Consider the following 22,381-nt stretch of genomic DNA (forward strand, 5'->3'; position numbering starts at 1 on the left):
GTCGAGGAGTCCTTAAACGTCCTTGAACCCATGTTTGTCCCACGTATTCCCGTCGACGACATTCAAACGGTGACGGATTTCCGGAAACTGACCGCGGCGCAAGCGCAACGGGACCACCACCCCCCGGTAAGGCGCATCTGCGCATTTTCTAGGAGAATTTCTCTCACAGGGGAGGTTCTGTCTGTCCCGGATTGTCGTGTTCGTTCGACAGAGCAGGCTGCCGGAAGTGGAAACGGAGAATAGCAACCCCTTCTGTTGTTCACATATCGTGAGTACCTGTTCATCGTCACATGCCACTTGAGCCGCGAGACTTTCGTATTTTTCATACCACGACGATAATCCCCGGTCAGCAACGTTCACCAGATTCGGTAGTGTGTTTGCCGACGAGTTCGCTTCATTTGCATTGCTATTGTTTTACGAGTTCCCGTTGAACGTCGCTGTCCTTATTCTTTTCTTCACGGTGGCATTCGTTCCGGTAGCGTTCTCTTTTTCTTTTTCGCCCTACGCGGTGCATCTTATTCGTTTCTTCTTTTTTTTTCTTTTTTCTGTCGCGTCTCATCGCTTTTGCAACAATCCGAAGTTAACCTTCATAGGACGAAGTCCGTTGTTGTCTATGGGAACGATACGTTTGCACGCTCGTGATTGAACATTTACCGTGGAAAATCGAAAATCGATTCACCCCGTAGGAAAATGTCGAGGTCTGTTGTCGCTTCTTATCGTCGACCCATCGCCGACCCATCCTCGACCTTTGGGAATTTTAAGATTAGGTCGCCGTCGCTGCGGTGCAGTGGTAGAAGTTCCGTGGAGAAACACAGCGATCCTGTATTTGTTACTAATTATTTTTCTTTTTTTTTTTTTGATAATTCTCGAACCGAGAGTTTAAACATTACGTGCGTCCGTTTGTACGTGGTAACGGAGATACGATTCTTCTGTAGTGCGTTTAAAGTGTTCCCGATACGTTACATTGTATTTGTATTTGTTCGTTTTGGTAGGAAACGTTAATTTGTTCGTAAAATTCTGTCGAATTCGTCGTTTCGTTTCTACGAAACGAAGTATACATATCTAAATGGATTACACGGTTGTTGTGTATCGCTTAAGTGCTTAAGCGCGTGTTACGATAGGAACAATTACCGTGTATCCGATTCAGAAGTCCCTTTAATACTCTTCTAATGCATACAAATAATTGTACTTTATGTTTTTATATTTAAATAACAACGATCACGTTTTCTATACTCTGTGTCGTAAAATTTGAATTCCGAATCCGAATTATCGCTACCCCTCGATCAGAACTTACGATCGTTTTTGTTAATACTTTTTTATTAATCTGCCATCAAAAATAGTTTATGCAATTCTTTTCAGAGGAGAAAATGTAGTTCTTCAAATAATTTTTAATTCATTTTGCATACTTTTTAATTTTTTCTTTGTATTGCAAAGCTTCTTTCATAGAAATAAGAAGAAATATTAACGAATGTATTATTCGGCTATGCATTTTTTTTATATGCATTTATATTCGTTCAAATAGTATTCCATTACATATTTCTGCGGATCAACCACAAAATACCCATTTTGTTTACATACTTTTTTTATAGCCACTTGGTATGTTTCTCTGTCAAGCTATCTTCTTGTCGATACGGTAATGTCCCTCTAAATGTCGCACTTCTGTCCTTCCAACTGCGCGTAGTTATCCCCACCACTTTTTGAAACTGTTCCGCGTTGTCTACGATCCGTGAGCGACAACGATCCGACCGCTAAAATTGTTACAATTTTTATTTTATCGTTGTAAGACCGCTCGAAACGGACCTCTGAGATTTTCTTACGAAAAAAAATAATGTCGAACACGATCGTAATCGAGGTTAGGTTTCTAATAACGGCATATTCAACCGCAATACCGAACAAATAATTTACTCCGAGTGGTTGCTGCGAATCGTGAATTATGTACACGACATGGCACTTAATTCGACGCGGTGAAACCTGCCAAAATTTCTAAAATAACTTCGGTTCATCGTTTATTATTTACCGACCGATTAAAATCGAAACAGACTCACCAACTACAAGTCGTTTAATTCTCCCAACAGGTTTATTAATTATGTACAAAACAGTACGAAAGGGCGATGCCAGCTTGCAGTATACAATTCTACCGCAAACAGACCAGCTCTCCTCGTCGGGGTTCCCTCAGACCAGTGGCAAATCGAGGCCAAGAATCATCAAATATACCATGGGCACACTGATGATTCTCATGATCCTATCCTGTGTGGCGACGCCGTTTCTGATGAACCAGGACGATCAGAGTCTGTTCGCCAGCACTATATTCGCGATGGGTTACAACACAGTTCATAGGAATTCGTCGAGGAGTCAGGGTGAAAACATCAGCGCGAACAGGAGCAGAAACAGGCTCGCGGATACGATGACGATGTCACCGACGGAGGCTTACAGAAAGCAGGATGTCGAGGATGGAATTACTCCAGCGTTAGGGGTCCTAAACGAGGAGGAAGTGGAGACCGAAAATTTTACGTTCACAGGTAAGAATCTTGCGCATTACATTGCCTTTCGTGCAACAGGAATCCATAATTTTGTTTTCAACTAGAACACATCGGATTAAAGTTTGGAATGTAGAATAGAACATTGATTCGATACATTTGATAAATCGACGTCAGCGTTCATTTTTTTTTCAATATTTACTTGCCGATGATCGGCCACAAGTTATTCCGAATAAACGTTCAAGTTTCTTTTCTTTTTTTTTTTAGGAGTTTTTATTTAGTTATTCAGTCACGATTTCAAAAGATTGACGCTTTCATGGATTTGTTGTTTCAATTATTTTTCTTCGAAATGTAGGTAATTATCACTTTTATCAACAACGAAAACGTGAAATACAGACACAATTAAAATAACGAGGTCTGCACGCAATTAGTATGTAATTAATAACAGGAACAACTGTTACGCAATTTATCCAGTAACACACGTACAGTCGACAAATCATCGGTTACTACAATGAACCTATTTCATTAAACTGCAGGGAACACAATAAGATGAAATAAAAAGGTTAGAAAAGTGGAGACTCGAGGTAATTTTATTTTTAGAATTGTACGTTTAATTAAATTTTTCATGCAGTGCTGGAACGGTTGTCTTGCAAAATTTTTGACATCTATTAATTACCGTAGGTCGCTCATAGGGAAGATGTAAATTATATTGCACAGACAGGATTTCAACTTTGTACCGAGTCGAGAACGATGTATAATTAATGAATATATATGTAAAAGAATTTCATCTTTTGCAATGATAAATGTTTTGAGAAACGAACAAATAGTGCACCGCGCGTCTGTTTGTTAGAATAAATTTTCAAGATGTTTTTCTTATTTCTTGCACTTTCGTGCAACTGATGCTTGAAGATGAGAGCTGTATTTTCATTTGAAATTTGTCTCTTTGTTTCGTGTATTCCGTTCTAACGAAGATTTACATTGTTCTTAGTAATGTGTTGAGAAGGAATCTCTACATACATTTTAGACAGGAACAAATAACGCTGGAAGAAGACTTCGCGCTTATGGGTACAAACGTTCTCTCCTTTCTTGTATATTTAGTAGGAAAATAAGTATCAACGCGTGTTCTACATAAAAAATAATAAATATTTTCACACAGCATACGTATATACATCCTCCGTAAACATAAAAAGCACTATTTGCTTGCTGTACATATCACTTTCCGTGCGGTGCTTTTATGACTCTTTGAGTAGAAAGTAATTAAAAAGTAGCGAAGCGAGAAGATAATGAATTTTTCAGAAACGTGAATATTACAACGAGTTCTATATTAAACTTCAATATGTGAAAAATTGTTTTAAATAATTTTAGATATACCGTCCTCTCGAACTTTGGAAAGCTTAAACGACGAGACGTAAGAAATTACGAAATAAAATAACGAAGAACTTCAAAATTTGATTTCAAAGAGGGAACTCTGAAAACTTTCCAGAACTTGATTTTCGACGATTGCTTTGCCGAAGAGTTGATTATCAAATTATGATGCTGTATTCGTCATTACGTTTAAGATGTTTTCACGAGAGATAAATGCGATTAAAACTTAAAAAGCTAATTCTCAATCAAAATGCGCGAGCGGAAGAGACAGTTTGTAACAAGAACACGATACTATAATAGACGACATGTTAGGTGGGGATATTCGATAAGAAGACAACATCGTTAAGCGTCTTGAAATAATTGAACGGGCGCTGATAATGATAAAATATAAATTACATTTTAATAAAAATTAACGCTATATTAATATGTTCCCTGTATAAAAATCCTCTGAATTGCAACAGAAAATATTAAACTTTTATTGTTATTATTACGTCAGGAAATTTGCAAAAATTTTTGAATTCTTTTCAAAATAGCTGAGCTAAAGCGGACTTCAATACAAAAATTTTATTAATAAGAAGGTATGAGCGAAAGAATTTAGAATGCAGACAAGTACTGAAATAATAAACAAGACCGAATAGTCGTATTTTTATGAGTAATGGACGTACCGGGACTGTTCTCATTGTAATTTTTTGATTAATATTGTTTCGTAAACTTTTTTTAATTTAAAACATTTTTCTCAATATTTGAACTTAAAATCCGTAAAATCTTTCAAAAATTTGTAATATTTTCAAACATAAGATATTTTATTATAAAATGTTAGTCTCAAAGGAAGTGATTGATCTAATTTCTCTTCCGGATTAATGTCAGATTTTTATCTTTATTCTTCTCTCATAGGTGTGCTTGAAGTTCTCCGTACTTATCAGTGCTAAACATCGGCATCCTCGATGCTTTCCTCGATATTGTATACCACGCAAATATTCCTGATTTAATTCAATGGAAAGATAAATTGCAATATATACGATGCAATACATCGAGAAACATCCAATTCGTAATTGAGTGTAAAAAAGTACCATCTACAAAAATACAATTTCAATATTATAGAATGAATTGCGAAAGTTTTTTTTTATTTTTATTCTCGTTTTATAAATCGAGCAAAGGTTGGATATCAATTGTTAGAAAAATTTTATTTTTATTAAACGTTGAAGGTTTCAATTAGTGTCTCGCTGTCTGTTTACAAAACGTGAATGGCTAAAATAAATATTAAAAAAATACGTATTGGAAAATTTAAAAGTAGAAACGATGAAAGTAAAGCAAATTATGTTTCAAATATTTTAAACCACGTTGCAGCGCATTCTTGTACTTCCATTTAGAAAAATATTTTTATGTATACATCTTCTTTTGAAAATAATGAATACATTAAATTAAAAAAAGAAGATAAATAGACTTAACAACGAAAGAAATCTGTACAATAATTTTTTATAAAAATACAGCTTTGTATAGTTTTTATATGTATTTATTCAGATTCTGCACTAGAATTTAGAGAGTTCGTTTGAAATATTAAATCATATTTAGATCAACAACTCGGCGAGATTTACAACGCCCTTAAAGTGTCAGTAGTTCAAATTATCCTTCAATCGGTTCCATAAAAGTTTTATACAAATTTTAATAACCACTTCAGCTATAGTAGGAACAAATTGACGATGTCCACGCAATACCCGTTAACCTCTTTTGCTTAGTTTTATGTAACGCATTTCATGGCATGCAAAACTTTTATGCGAATATTATGATTTACTGTGACATTTACAGAGCAGGAAAAAATTCACCCTTTGCTGTTTGTTTATCAAGCCTTCCAGTAATTATTTTCCATCTTTATCAATTTTTACAATTGGTTACATTTTTCTTTCCAATTCTGGTATAATTATTACTTTTCAGATTGTTTGATTTTTCATTCAAACGAACAGAAGATATTTCCAAGAGTAACTATTCAAAGACATTTTTGTTTTATAACTTGAAAACAGCTACTTTCTCGAACCAATGTTCCCAAATACTGTGTTACCGTGTTAATTACTTTAACAAGTACTACACGTGTTTGTAAAGTGTGTTACATTTACAAGAACTAATACACATCGAACCGAATTACTTCGCATAATAAAGATGTTGCACTTTACTAAGACACGTGTTGTTCAATTCAAGTTCAATCCAAGAATACCGTTATGTTGTTTATTTACTCTCTGCCCATAGACTCCGACGAGAGCAGTACGCAACGCTTCCAAGTCTCCCCGGAAGTGCAGACCAGCATTCGACAGACATCGACGTCCATCACGCTTCCGTCGATTTCCTCTTCAACGTCATTAACGACCCTCAAGATGTCAGCGAGCGTGTCGACCGAGGCCATCACGACGATCCCGAATTCACCGAGGAAGGCGAAGATGCCGAGGGTGACCTTGAAACTCAGGGAGAATGAAACAATACCGCAGATGTACATGAAAGCGGGTATAGCCTCGTACAAGAAAGGCAACATCACCACCAGTGTTCTGGCGCGTGGCCTAAGTCTCGAGGGATTGATCTTCAAGACACCGGAAGGAACGATAAAACCCTGGCCGCAGAAATGGTTCTTCACCGATCCATCGTCCGATTTCCAGTGGAAGGTAGGCACAATTTCAAATTCGAACGAAATGCGACGCGGATCGGAGATTTTTTTCAAAGGCGGAAGCGTCCCTTTCGTTAAATTGTACTTTCGAGATGTTCCCGCTTTCGAGCGAGAAAATTGGAACCGACGGTTCCCTCGAAAGCGGGGTAAGTAGCGATTGTTTGACCAGATCGAGGCCGAGTCTCGTGTGTACCGTCCGACGAGGAAAGGGAACGGGACACACCGAGAGCGAGCGAGATGGAAAACAACCACCGAGTCTCGCATTATAGTACGTGAAATAAGAATAGTATCTTTTTTAAGACCCTCCGGAGCGATCCGTTACCTTGTCCTCTTGTTGACACCGACAATATCAAATAGTTTCGAATTGGCTTCATTTTTATCATTTCGTCGTTGAATCTTCTCTTGACGCGTTCTTGAACAAAACATCTGTCCTTAAAAAATTGTTCTAGATATTGTAGAGAGTATCGTAGGATATTTTCGTCTTCTTATGAGACTTCTTTCCGGGATGTCTGCATAAAATTTTCGCGGGTACGGAAAGGCTTCCTATCCGTGACTCTAAAATGATTATTTATGGCTGTATCGTTTCGGTTCCCTGCTGCGTTTACGAGAGCCACTATATTTGTTCCACCGAGATACGGGCGCTCGGTGGCCGAAACTTCGAAACGATGTCGCGCGCGTAACGTTGTGTCGTCTACGAATGCAAAATAAATATATATATATATATGTTTTTCTTATTGTATCTTTAAAAGAACATTACCGACAGATCGAAGAGGCATCCCTCTGTGGAAACGAGTTCAGACACGATTCCGTTTGGACTACTCTCGTTTATATGTATGTCGCACACGGTGGTCGCGATACTATCGCTCGTAAATCCCCAGTTAGGACGAACGATGTCAAGTTTGGACAAATGATATCGAGTTAGAACAAATTATGTCGCGTTTGAACCAATGACGTCGAGTTTGGACTTATTTTCAACGAAAAATCCTTGTCAATTCATCGATAATATTCTCGCGAGGGTATTATCGTAAATAAACAAATTTTACTTTTCATTAACGAACAGAACTCGATCCCGTGTACGTATCCCATCGTTCGCGCGGGGACTGTCGGTCATACGGGTCAACGGATCGTGTACGCCGAGTAAATATGAACAGTGGGCGAAGGAGCGGAGGGATGATGCTGTCGCTCGAATCCACTGTAAAACTTGTCACTTGAAAGCGGGAATTACTGTACAACTCGTTCAAACTGAAGCGTGTTTTTATAAAGTCTGGTCCAACAATAAGAGTATATTGTACCGATGCTAATGATAAAAAAAAAAAAAAAAGAAAAAAATATCATACGAAACATAGGATCCCAAATGCTTTGTCGTCGAGTTGAAGCTTTTAAACTTGCACGCGAAATAAAATATTCAAAGCATCCTCCTCCGGGAAGAATACAAGCTTTACGATGCGCTATTGCGGATTATTATCGTTACTCTCGTTGTTATCATTATCTGATACCTACGGTTGTTTACGTTGTTATCGCATTCGAGCAGTTTAGAAGCATATCGACCTATTGACATTCAAATTAAACAGTGTCCCCTGACGAGAAACTTCGAAAGGTTATGCAACTTTGGAACAAAATATTTTCAGACTTATATTTATGTGACATTTTTTATCGCTAGGGTATAGGTGTACTCGTAAAGTTGGCCGAAATTTTTTTAAATCACTCTGGTATATCTTCCAGACACGCTTGAATACTTTTTTTTTACGAATCAAAAATACACCATTTGTATGTATTTTAGAGTTCGTTAATTTTTAAAATAATAGAACAAAATGGTAGAACGTGCAACACGGTCTCTATCGATTTTGTCTCGTTACATACTTTCATTTTCAAACATTAAGTAACTTCAAAGGAATCCGCTATGAAAAGTGATTTTACACCCGTGCTTTAATAATAACACGTCCAATTACGAAGCAAATTAAGTTATATTTGTTGGCCGTATTTGCTACAATTTATCATCGAGTAGGGATCAAAGTGTCTCGCACACGGCTAGTGACGCCGCATCAAAGTTACCTTTGCGTAAGCTCTCAGGTTGCTCGACGCCTACTACTACTATTGCTACTACTACTCTCGTATAAAGTGTAGCAGGTCTACGGTAGGCGCACTTCAGGCTGAATGGTTGATCCGAAATAAAATTCCTTTGGCAAGAATTACGTGCACTGATACAGTCTCGTAAAACGAGACAGAAGGTGATTCCCCGAGCCGAGTAAAATAAAAATACGGTATAACGTTTTTGCCATACGAGATTTTGTTTTCGGGAATAATCGATTTTGAAAATTAAGGAATTTCGGTCAGGCACGCTTTGCAAGTACAAAGCGACGTCTAAAGCGTATAAACTTAATATTCGTAACTGAAAATCTACAAACGGTGAACTATGAAGTTAATTTTACGTCGTAATTAAATAGCCGGTCTTAATCCGTACGTAGGAATTTTGAAATTTCAATATTCCTGTATAAACAACGTTAAAATCGTGACATTTAATAAGCCCTCGGAATTCAGTTTACACGTTGAAACGTGTTTCCGTACGCGAGGTAAACGTAATGATACATAAATATCGAATTTTCATCTATTCACACGTAAATGTGTTTTAGCGATGAAAAACATGTAGATTAAATTTTACGTGCAATTATTCGAACGAGGGAAGTGTAACCGGTACGAAACTGTCGAGACAAAAATTCGAGAATACCTTCATCGTGTACTCGGTCTACCTTCGAGAATTCTAATGTTTTATGAAAAACGGTCGAGGATCGAAGAAAGAAAGTCTCCCTCGAATTTCAAGAGCGTCGTTTAAACAAGAAGAAGAAGAAAAAAAAGAAAAACCTTAAGGCTCATCCCTGAATAGAATGGAACATTTAAGGATTCCAAAGGTTAATTCGTATTTAGCATAAATGGTGATCACGTTGCACCAAAGACATCTAAACTGTGAAGCACTCGAGCCGATCGATAGAAAGAGCATGTTCGTGAATCTAAAAGTAGAGACCGGAAACAGCGGGGTCTCCTTATTCTTCTTCCGCGTTTCTCGCCAGGTCGCCATTATCTTTTATCATTCCACCTACGAAGCAGACAGATACATTAGAACGTTTCTTTGGAGACTATTTCCTCTGTTCCGGTGTTGTCATTCATTTTCAACTCCCGCTGTTATATTTTATCTCTTAATTTCTTAGCTACCAGCACTGCCCGTGCAGTGCAGCGTTGATTATCCGAGTGAACCCTCTCTTCCGTGATTTTTAAACGAGAAACCGGGACAGCTATGGGCTATACAAGAATCGTCGCGGGGAAGTTTATAACAATACGAAGCTGTTCGTTTCGTTGGAATCATTACGACGGAAGAATAATCGTCGTCCAGTTCGTAACTCACCACGAATAGAAATTAATTTACTCGAAATCGTTTCGAGAGGCGTTACCGATAGAAAACGTCCCCCGATAATTTGCGTTAGGCTTCGCATTCAATTTTCGTCGATTGTTCCGTTTTAATAAAATCAAATTCAATTTCACTCGATACGCAATGTAATGCACGCAACTAGGATGGGATATTTGTTCTTTTTTTTTCATAAACGAAGATTGCAAACCGCGGTACAAGGAAATTCTATGAATTTTCAAGCGCACCTGCTAAGGTCGTGCACGTTCAGGAATATTGAACGAAAGGATGCCGCCTGAACCATTTTAACACCCAAACCAAGGATTCTTGCACAGTCGATTTTCAATACCTTTATCTCGATCGATAAGAAACTAACGCGAAGCTCTGTAACAGTATGATTCTTAAAATGTTTTTAATTCGTTAAAATTTGTTCCAACATTCGTAACCATGTTGCTCCCTTCAAAATCGTACAACTCGAAATATTGAGAACGAGTTCCATCGATCCAATATATCTGCAAAACGAGCCAGCTAAAGTTATCACTCGAAGAAGTTGCTTTTGACGATACAAAAAATATCCGCAATTGAATCTCTTTGATTGAAAGGAATCGATTATTAACAGATCGTCTATTTCCGGAGTTTCTTTTCCGAGATTTAAAATACTTGCAAATAATTGACGAATTTAAAGGAAAGGAAAATTATAAGGTACTAATTCTAGGTGTCTCACCCTGTATGAAACTTAGCCCTTACCAATTACTCATGTTGAGATTGTTGTCAATTTTTTCAGAACGTTTCTACTTCTCCATTTGTCTCTCTGTATTTATGTAAAGCTCATACGCACTGCTTGTTAACGTTTTGTCATTCGGGATTCTTTCGTAAAGCTATTTAATTACAGAAACCGGAAATCCTCGTAGATTCCGGAGCTTGTGAGATACTTTAGCGAAAATTTTTATAATCATTTACTCGGATATATTAATATTGATACGTTACGGTGGAACTTCTATTACTGCATTATTGGAAATTGGATTGAAAATTCATGCATTGCTCTCTCGTGCAATAACCAAGGTTCTACTGTATATTTCATTATTAGCAAACGTATTGCAATAGTACGCTATTGTGAAATTTTGTGCCAAGAAAAACAAAAGTTCCAGCACGAGGACTTCAAAAGTGTTCTCTATTTGATGTATGTTTTCGTTAAAATTATCATTATTACAATATCATAGTTAGTTTCGCAAAGTTAATTAATATAGTGTCGGTATACTCTGGAATCCTTGACGAAGTCAAATGCAGTGTTGGAAACATATGGGAAAAGTTTTCCAAAGGAACAGAATCGTTCCAACAATTGTTAAATTGAAAACAAATATTTTCACTACTGGTATTATTTACTACAAGCAGTAAAATAATTAACAACTTGCAACTGTTGTGCAAAATACGATTATAGCATTAATTGATCTTTTCTCAAACGTATGCACTCGACTGACTTTTACAGACCTTCGCATATACACATTTCCATAAACGTAAGCAGATTCTATTAAAATCACATAAGGCCACAGATTCTAAATTAAATTTATTCGTTAAAGGATATAATTATTTAGAATTACATTTTACTTTTCAACTTTTAATTTTTGTTTACCTCTTAAAATAATTATTTCTATACAATGTAATCGTTCGAAATATTTTGCTCCGAGTTGTTGATCATTTAACGTAAAATTTTGTGATACCAAAAATCGGACACGGCAGATATTTCGATTTATAATTTATTAAAATAAATAAAACGGTTTGTTCGATATTCGATTTGTATATATTACAAGAGTTATGTTTCCGCGCTAATTATAAAACATCACGTTACATCGAATTGCGTTTTACTTTAGTTTCGTATCGCTCGACTGTAATGATATTAAATTTCAATATTTCAATGTGGAGGATTTCCACGGTACACATCTACGTGCACGCGAACGATGAAAAATCGGCCTCCGCGGGACAGCATTCAATTTCGCGGATTAAATTAAATTACATTCCACGGCAAATTTGTCTTCTTAAAAGTGATGTAGACGTTATTTAAATGGGAAGATTACCCTGCGTTACCGAGCGTTAGGCGACCTCCGAATCAGAATTTCAAACAGGTTATCCTCGAGGCTTTTCAAAAGTGAAGATCTTCCGAACACCCGATACTTGTGTTCGATTTCAATGGAAATTAAATCTGGCGTTGATTTCGATGGAGAATTCGCGCTAAGTATTCTCGGAAACAAATGACACTTTCAAAAAAAATCCGTTTCGCGTTACATTGTGTCGAACGGAGTTAATTCTCGTCGCGATCAATCTACGCAATTCGTTATAATAATGTACCTATCGCGATAAAACGTTTTCGAACGCGCAAAAGGTGGACTTTGATCATAATTACTTAAAAAGAAACAGTTACTTTGTTAGTTTAAAAGGGTGAGCACGACTGTCAATTAAAAGCGATACGAAGAAATTAAATTGAAAATATCTAAGAGATATCGGATGCTATAAATCAATTACGATTGCCTTTCGCCCAATTGAAAGTGAAGTACCATCCTATTTGACAATATTTTCCCGGTGACTGCACGCAACGTCGATAAATGTAGTTTATAAATGCACGAAACATTTATGAAAATTATTAACGAAGAAACGAACATATTTATCTTTGGAACTTTATTAATTAAATTTACGGTATATTCGTACAAACAAAGTATTTTTAATCAATTTTATCGTAGAGAGGAAAATAATTAAGACGAAAAATGATAATATTAAATTAACTCTGAAAATGAAAATCACGATAAATATTAACCTTTCCTCCTTCAATGAAAATTAACTTTTCTTCTTCGACGAAGATTGCGATTTATAATGTATTATTACGGAATATTACGTTATCAAATTTTACTTCCGATACTTGCACAGACCCGGAATATTTATTACGGAGTCCTCTATTTAATAAACACGAAGCTTAAAACCGTTATCATGCCGAGTTAGTTAACTGGGGCAAAATTTCCGATATTGAGTTTTGTGTCATCACGACAGATTAATTTACTCCGTGTCAGGATAGAATTTAAATAGGCATCGTTACTAACTGGTACATCTGTTTTTCTGTAAATTCCGCGTTCACCAAAGTCTGTTGTGTGACTTTGATTAAATAAACTAACTAACGCGCGATACTAACTGCGCGGCAGTTCATCGAAATCAGAATTCCGAATACTTTTTACCGTACTTCCTATTCGAAATATTGAAAAAAGACTTTCGCTTTGCGTTAGACCAATTAAATATCATCAAAATGAACGCGACGCGAATATAAATGAAATGTACGGTACAATTAATATCCGAAAGGAGCAATTTGTAATTTAAATGGTTCAAGTGAACCCACGAACGAATAAATTTTCCGTATCCTTTTCTCCCAAAACAAAGCTCCGCGCGATAAAGGAAAGCTTTTGTTCCCTCGAGTTGTTTCAACGAGGAAACCTTTTTTTTTCGTTTCCAATGGAACCACCATTTTCGTTAATATTAATGACCGACGTGAAGTGAAAACAACAAGTATTTATCTGTTCGCAGGGATTGAATCAAATGCCGGTGACGATTTACATAGTCCTGGCCGCTCTGGCAGCCTTGGCAAGTGTTAGTATGATCCTTATGTTCTACGTGCAACGAAAGACCTCGAGACGCCAACGTCAGAGCGCCGAGGAACCGGAAGTCGGGGGTCAAGAGGAAGACAAATCGACCCTGCTGGGCGCCGAGTGTCAGGAAATCGAGGAGAAAGAGTAATCGTGATCCTAAGACATGGAAAAGCATGTAGCTCGTAAGACTCGCATATTTTTACAACACGTACATCAGTTTGGTATTGGTATCACGCGCGACAGATCGAAGGGACGATCGTGAAGATATTGGAAACACCGAGAACGCTTTATGGGTCCGTTTGATCAAATGCTTGAGACTCTATTTAAGGAATTGACGAGTATTATCGTTTTAGTACGTTCTATTTGGGTTACGCGGAACGAGACGCGTAAAATGTGATAGGTGAGTAACCAACAGAAAAGTTATCGGTGATATTAACAACGTTATTAATCGAAGTCGATGTGTTTCGGAGAGCACATTTCTTAATTCAGTTTCTATACACGTAACAGTCTCGACGAAATTTCTAGGTTATTTATTTTCGTTCGATGGATGGATCGATCGTTCGGTCGTTCGAGAGATCAAAATTAATATCTTCGATTGGATTTGTTACATCGTGGCGGTTATAAATTACCATTTTGTAACAGAAAGTTCGCGACGGTACAAGAAGATAAACCTGCTCGATGTGTGTTCCCTTTTAAACGTTATTGCTTCTAAATAATATTGTTCGATCTCACCAATATTCTTCCATATATTCAATCGTCACGTTTCACGTGTCTCATCTTGTGTACAATATTTCCTGGATAATTGAATCTAAATTGGGTCCGCTTTTTCTCGTTCATTCGGGGTGGTGGACGATAAGGGTTTTCTTTCAGAATTCAACCTGTTTTACCACGATTCGAAGCCGAGCCCCTCTCTTATCGTCGGACGAGGAGAATGAATGGGACACACCGAGAGCGAGTGAGATAGAACAATAGCGAGCGAGTCTCGACCAGGAAACCGGGAACGATTTTTATCTCGCGCGGGATAAATCGTCCACTAATGAAAATTAAAATTGTTATATTCTTATCGTTAAACCTCGATAACAGGTTCGATTGGCACACGTCGAACGACATTATCGCGAGCATCGCGTGCCAAAATACGAATAATTAAAAGTAGCCATAACGAGGGCGTATTTGAATTGATTTTTATCAGAGAAACCTCGATAATCTATCGATCGTATAAATTTTCATTAGGAAACGAAACTCGTTCGACTTCGTGCTTTCTTACTCGCGTTGAATAAATAATAAGAATGGCGGAGAGGACCCGGTTCCACTTACGAACATTTTCATCCGGACGAAATTCTTTCAGATAAACGGGAAATCTTGTACTTGCGGTTACAAATTATTTAACGATCGATTGCGAGATATTAATATTGGCAAACCTAGAGTCGTGTATATTTATAGTTTCGATTTTTCGTAAGTTTCCCACACGATGCATGATGATGATGTGTAGCATGATTTTTACTTTTGATATAAAAAGTACGAAGTGACTTTGGGCTAAGAGATATCGATAATTTGCATAACGGAATTAATTTGAGTCTGTTGCCGTAAAGTGATCTAAACTAACGTTACTTTAAAGTCAAACATTGCTCGGTACTGTAAGATACGGCTGTTAAAATAATTAAATTCAGAGATACCCCATTTGTAACCCTCCGAGGTTCTTGTCGTGATCGAAGATCAGTAATTTAGCGAGGATCCAATTTTTTCAATGAAAAATAGGACTCGAGGTCTTTTCGGATCGATAAAATCCACTTCTGTACGAAAGGGAACGAAGAAAGTTTTTCCCAAGCACGATTCTAGAAGTTGGTGCGGTAGATAGAAATGTTTTTCGTTGCACAAACACAACTGAAATGCGACGCGAAAACTCAGCAAAAAAAAAAGAAAAAGAAAAAAAAAACAGTATAACGGCTTCCGCGTGCGCGCATTTCTAGCTCTCTGCTCGGGTGTACTAACGCATTGTTGTCTGGCCAACGTTTGCTAATGCTCTATTATAAGAAACCATCGTTGTTTGTAAGTCTTTCAAAATTCATTGAAAACACGTGAAACTGGAAAAAAAAAGTGATACAGATCTGCTGTAAACCATTGTTACGAATCTCGTTGTACCCGAAGAACAAGGATTACGAAATTATTAATTCGCGCTCGATAAGACCGATTCGAATATTTCGGAACGTTTTCAAGTTAAAGTGTTTCATAGCGATACATCGTCAACGTAAAATGAATCGGTACGCGTGTATTCCCTTATCGTTGCACACTTGTACAGGATTGCAGTTCAAAACTACAAATACCGTACAATTCGCGGTACAACCGACACGGAAATGATTTTTTATGGAAAAATAAATCGAAAGTACGAAAGAAATTCTTGTTGCCCAGTTCTCGTTATCGAGGTGAATGATTTCGATGTACGTCGAGGACCCACGAAATTGACGAAAGTACATCGCTACGGTCAGGATAAAATCAACTGGACGTTCAAGGCCATTTCTCCCACTTCGACTCACGGCTAGACACAACTCCTATTTTTACGTCGTGGCAGCTTATCTCTTCGCACCGAGAAACAAGGATAGCGTCTGCTGCGAGTTTATGGGGAAAGATGGAAGATAAGGTGGTAGACTACTTAAACGCTATGGTGGGGAAGGTCGGTCAATAGTCTTGTGCGGCCAACTGGTTTTGTCCCGAAAATACCATATTTAGATGCAACGTGGACATTTTCCTACGAAAATGGAACAAACGTATCGCGATGACGATCAATGACACGAAAGAAAACATTGCGACAGAATTAAGTAGTCCTCCTTAAATACTCCTGGAGTATTTGCTCCAGCTCGTTGTCTATGTGCATGCAGTTGGACCTTTCTTAAACGAAACTTTGTATAAGGATGGTCTGGGTTAAAATCGATACAAAATTTGAAGAAAATTTGCACAGTAAAAAGGTAGTCATGATTCTGATCGATTTATTGTAATTTGAGATGTTTCCGTAGTACGAAGGTTACTACTGTCTTTTTTTTTTATAAATGGAACGCCATATTTCTATGTTTATCGTCCGATAGCAATTGTTAACCTGTTGTCGAATTTTTTGTTAATAGCCGGTCTAACAAGAAATGCAACATTTTTAAATTTAATTCTCTAAATATTTCAAGATAATCGAGAGAAGACGTAAAGATAAGTATATTTATATTGCTGTTACAAATTTTGTGATTTCTTTCGAATCCAAAGCATAGGGAAATGATCGAAGCGGATACAATGGTCCATAACGAATGGTCTTTCAAGGTCAGTGAAGGTTAGTTACGACAAATAAAATATTTATTGAAACACAGTTGTAGTTATTATAAATTTTTCTCTGAGATATTGTCACGAAGTTATCCCCACCTGGGAATGTATTTATTTAGTGTACGTTGCCGGACTACAGTGCGTTAGGTACAAGACACGTCCTTCCTCGATGTTTATCATCGATTTTGTGCTCGAAGGGTGAATTTTTTCCGAAAACGAACGGTTCCTTTCAATTATCAATGTTTAGACATTCACTGGCTGTTCTCGTAAATTGCACAAAACATGAATATTTCAATGTCGGGGAGTTGTAATGATTTTGTATAAGGTGTCTTGCATATCTCTGTACGTGTTGATAACTGTTGTAGATTTAACGAGACTCTTTGCTACAAACGTCAACATATAGCTAAGTAAATAAGAAAGAGAATTGCCTATACTTTGCTATTTTAAAGAATAGGCGGAAGTGTTCCTTACGAACGTTATATGGCTTCGAGTGGGACATAACACGGTGACGATAGTTTCTTTGTGGGTGGAGGCTTGGAGGAAATTTGAAGGTCAATTTCGTTATTTTTTAATGCAATGTCCAATATTTTATAGCGAAATTCGATAGAGCGATGAATTTTGCGAATAAAAGCATTGAAGTACGTTTTTCCTAAAACTGATAGTTTCCGAGATGGTCGGTTACTAAGGTATTAGGGAAGTGTAATCTTTGAACTGGTGCATATAAGTTTGGTAACTTAAAAAAGATCGTATGTAAAGAGGTATGTAACGAAGAATCGCATATCTATTGGATGTCATCCGATATCGTTTAAAAAAAGTAAAACTGTGAGAGTACATCGTGGCTTATCGTCGAAGAAGCTTGAAGGTTGATATTTTGTAAAGTTTCCTGGACAAATATCACAAATTGAGAAGAAAATACGAAGTAGAAATCGAATCGAAACAACATAAAAGCACCATTGTCAAAGAACCGAAAGATACACGGAATTCACGAGGAGCTTTGGTGAAAGAGTAGGCTGGATCGGCAAGGATCTTTCCTAGATGGTCGAACTGTACATCTCACCGCGCCTCGAATGCAAAGAAACTGTAGAAATCGTGAAACGCTGCTTCAGAAGCTGAACATCTCGGAATTTGTTTGATCGTTTGATAAAGCTTTACCTTAAATGACCTTGAACGACCCCTGAACGACTTACATATTATAGGTAGACGGATGTGTTGTTGAGCTATACATTCAGATAAAACAGGGTATGGTTCCATTGAAAAAAAAAGAAAAAGAAAAAAGAAAACGAAGGTGACATTGAAATCTTGGAAGCGCCTCGATCTGGGAGAGAACCGTGCAGACTACAGGATGTCTTCCTCGAAACACAGAGTAAGTTTCATCCGAAACATTTGTTCGAATGACTAATAATTTGGGATGCGATCGCGCGGAAAGATTGAAACGGGACACCCTGTACTTGTATAACGATACATTCTATCGAAGCATACTAGATTAATTCAAGTGGGCAATTATATTCTGTGGAGAAGACAGTTTTGCAAACTGTTCTAATTTTTAGTGCTTTTCGATGTTTATTTTTCCATCCAGATTGTTCTATAAAAGAATATCCGAAGGTCTTTAAATAAAGTTTCAAATCTTACATTTAGTTTAAAGTAAACGTTTCGTGTAAATGTATATGAAAATTACATATAAAGACTGTACGTTGTTTTAAATATATATTTATGGAATATACTCATATTTTAATGGATACGTTCAATAGTAGAACTGCGAGTCAAAAGCGTGAGCTGCTTGTTATACCTCCTAATTACGAGAAACTAACGATTGATTAGATTTTCCTATAAATCGTGTTGTACATTTATGCTAACAAAAGAGAGATGTTTTTATCGTTAATGCGTTTTTACTAAAGATTTAAGAGGAGTCTTTATTGATTGAGCGTATTTTTTCATTAATCGAAACGCCGATTATCAGCAAGCGAGAAATTCCACAAAATTTAGAACATAATCAAGGTGTACGATACGTACCCTTGGTTACGTTGTACTTTACAAAACAACGTGTCATTCAGTATTTTTAGAGCAATACATGAAATGTGGAGAGAAGCTTATTATCATTTAAACGACGAACGAATTGAACTCTGTTATCAACTGACAAGAAAATTTATTAGTATATTTCAGTGGAAAAATACATGTTGAATATTTGTTACATAATTTCTTCCATGTGTATATACGTATAATGTCGAAAGGTTTTTGATACTCCTATGTAAATATACAGTTCGTTTTTTCTAAATTGGAAATGTTGATTCACCTACTTTAGTAAGATATTTATTTGTGAAAAGTTAATTTCTCCCGTGGAAGACAAATAAATTCCTCGAAGTCGGATAAGCGATAAACGCGAAAATGAACGGAATGTTTGATGTGTCGTACGTTTTGTTAAACTTTTATCGCAATCAGTGAGAATCGTTGCTCAATTGCTACCGTTTTATTACCGTAAACGCGACGAAGATTTGCAGGGTGGTATTCGAAATTTACTTTAACAATTAAGAAACAATCAAACGAGCGTTAACGACGGAATTTAAATACTCATTGAAAACGATGAATCGTAGTGTGTCTAAGTTTAACGAAACAATGCTCCGCAATGCATTTAAAATAACATTTAAGGATTAATCGAAGTAGTAAAAGAATCACGCGACGAGATCGATGTTTCTACAATGCAAATTTTTAACATAACGCGAATTGGTGATGTAAAACGCGAATACAGAAAATTCGTAGCACGTCGCGTATCGACTTTATCATATTCACTGAGGGGTAGTTGACCGATTTGTCGAAATTCTTGTGAAAAAGGGTGGTAGATCGAATTGTTCTTCGTAGCAATCAGATAACGAAGCTCCGAATCGAAGGCAAAAAAATAGGTTTCCAATGATTGAAATTTTTACTTTTACAAACGTTCTTTGGTTCTCGAACCAATGAGCCGCAGTACGTATATCGCAGGTAGTAGATACATGTACAATTCCGTACAAAACGGGGAAAAAGGAAAGAATGATGTTCGATGTGTTTTCGAGAAAAGAAAATAAAAGAACTCATAAGTGACACAATAGTGCTGTAGCTAAAGAGAAAGACGGTTATAGTTTCTATTTTGAAGATTATATTTTTTTAACTTTATTAATTTTTGACTTCCACATACATATATTTATATATATATACATATAATTGTATATACGTACTCGCATAACTATTATATACATATAAATATATATATATATACATAAATTATAAATATTATTAAGTGGACGATGATATACCTGTACACAGGCTGAGTTATCTAAAATTGGAATTACGAATATTTCTACGCTGCTTTTCGCACTTTTTCTATTACGATCAACGTTTTACGAGATTTCGAGTCAGTCAGATAACATGTATTTATTTAATAACGATATTGTACTTTATCTTAAATGCGGTACGAATATCCATTGAAAGGTAGTGGAGTGAATTATGAATGGGTGAAGTTCAGCGTTAATTCTTGTCACCATTTTTAATCTTTTCAATAAAATTGTACAATACGTGGAATGGTTATATTAATCTCATTACACTTTTTCTGTTCGTGTCAAAAGAAATGTGAATTCCATTCAAAAAGAAACTCGAGCTGCCTTTTTTAAATCTATAGAATTGTGAATTAAGAAACAATTATTCCTTGAAATATTTCCTTTTTAAATTTGTCGGTTCGTATCGTCAAAAACAATGAGGGTATTTGCAACTTCATTCTTAGGTATCTCACTCTGTATATCCGTGTATGTATTTCAGAACGAGGCCGTGTAACGCATGAAATCGTAAAGATTATTTTGTGGTACTATATTGTAATAATTAACTAATCGTCAGTATTGTTTGTACAAATGTACATTATTTTGAAATAGTAATTACAGTCGAATGGAAAATTAAAGAAAGTGTTGAGATATCAATGAGTAACGCATTGGCGATATATCGTTCTCCAGTGTATGTTGAACAATTGTGACTCATATCTACTTCAATATACCTTTAGAAACATTGTAAACAACCTTTCATTTCGATCACACAAATTCGATGCGAGTATACCAATATAAGTGTTTATATTAAATATATCGTACAATTGCACAGTAAAACACGTGGAATACAATTTTACTTTAAAATAAGGGCCATTGAGAATGATAAGTTACTATGGGTACCATTATTCTTCTCTCCGTGTGTATTTGTGGGTGAATTGCAAAACAAATATGACGTAGAACTTGCGAGGCAATAGAAATGAATAGAATAATACCGTGTGTTGTTCCATCAGCAAGGATGTTGTAGCATATAACCGAAAATGTACGAGATACCTTGTCATTGTCTAGTTGAGAAGAAACTACTAGAAACGCAATTCAATTTTGTATTAGTAAAAATATCAGAAAAATAAAAAGATGTTGACGTCACGTCTTTAATTGTATCGAATAAAGTTACTTTTCTTACATTCCTGAATAAATTTTCGTTCGATATTATGTACGAGCGTCGCAGACGAAACTTTCATTTCGTTGCATTTTTAAAACTCACAGGGTAAAAAATTTACCTATCAATTTGTACCTGGATCGTAAAAAAGATAGCACTTCTATGCAATAAACGATGTCGCACTTATTCATTACTCATGATGTTAAACGTAAAAGAAATTCAGAAAAAGATACACACGGAACGTTAATAAATTTAATGAATAATGGAGCGAATAAATTTGCAAAACAAGAAAAAAAACACTGTCATCTCTAGCGTCTTGTGTGTCGAAGCATTCGGAGACGTTTAACAATGAAACGATGCTTCTGCGTAACTTATACGGTATGCAAATTTATAATCCGACATTACGAAGCGTAAACATGCGACGACATGTTCCAATAAAATATCCGTCGGATTATTTAGTTGCATGTCTCTAGAACGGTTCGAATCGATAATGTGAACCTGCCATTATTAATGAAAGCACAATGCACAATTGATTTCCGTTACACGGCTTGTTGCATTAGCTAGCTTAGGTAGGCAAAACAATTCTGTGTACATATATTATTAATATTGTAATGTATGTGTCGAGAATCACGATATGGACTACTAATCGTGGTGCGTTTACTATTGAGAATTGAATTGTTAATTCGAGTTGAAAGTGGAATAGCTCACGCCTAATTAGGGCCTCTAAGTGTATACAAACAAATAAAATATTGAGAATAAATATTCCTAGTATTTTTCTTTTCTTCGTTGTTTACATTTAAACATAATTGAATAAATGGAGTCGAAAGAGTTACGAGAGGCCGTCTTCGTTTAATATTAAGTGAAACACGACGTTGTAGAAATCTATTATGCACAATACTTCTAATAAAAATCTATGGGTATGTATTCGTACGGCACTGAAAGATATTAAAACAAATACATCGTTTAATCTAACAGGATCATCTATATTATTATAGACGAGGTGTAAGAGAAACCTAACGTTACAAACGAGGTATATTATACTAGTAGACATAGCACCCAATGGAAGAACGTGTTCTATTAGTGGTAGGAATTTAACCTTAAAGCATTTAAGTGTAGGCTCAAGATCTTCGGGTAA

The 22,381-nt window shown here is 36.3% G+C and overlaps 1 protein-coding gene across 2 annotated transcripts; it reads left to right on the forward strand.

Annotated features, from left to right (window-relative positions):
• Positions 1-93: 93 nt before the first annotated feature.
• LOC143147029 (uncharacterized) lies at positions 94-22,017 on the forward strand. 2 transcript variants are annotated; one of them, XR_012992156.1, is made up of 5 exons: positions 94-268; positions 2,076-2,519; positions 6,084-6,490; positions 13,451-13,912; positions 14,370-22,017. XR_012992156.1 is itself a non-coding variant. In XM_076311845.1 (4 exons), exons 2-4 carry the CDS (start codon positions 2,087-2,089, stop codon positions 13,658-13,660), a joined length of 1,050 nt encoding a protein of 349 aa, XP_076167960.1. In that variant the 5' UTR covers positions 94-268; positions 2,076-2,086; the 3' UTR covers positions 13,661-22,017. The 2 variants fall into 2 exon arrangements, 1 of the variants encoding a protein (XP_076167960.1); XM_076311845.1 differs by having other exon boundaries at positions 13,451-22,017.
• The last annotated feature ends 364 nt before the right edge of the window (positions 22,018-22,381 follow it).

The sequence above is a fragment of the Ptiloglossa arizonensis genome, chromosome 5 (assembly GCF_051014685.1).
Source record: "Ptiloglossa arizonensis isolate GNS036 chromosome 5, iyPtiAriz1_principal, whole genome shotgun sequence".
Taxonomy (NCBI): domain Eukaryota; kingdom Metazoa; phylum Arthropoda; class Insecta; order Hymenoptera; family Colletidae; genus Ptiloglossa; species Ptiloglossa arizonensis.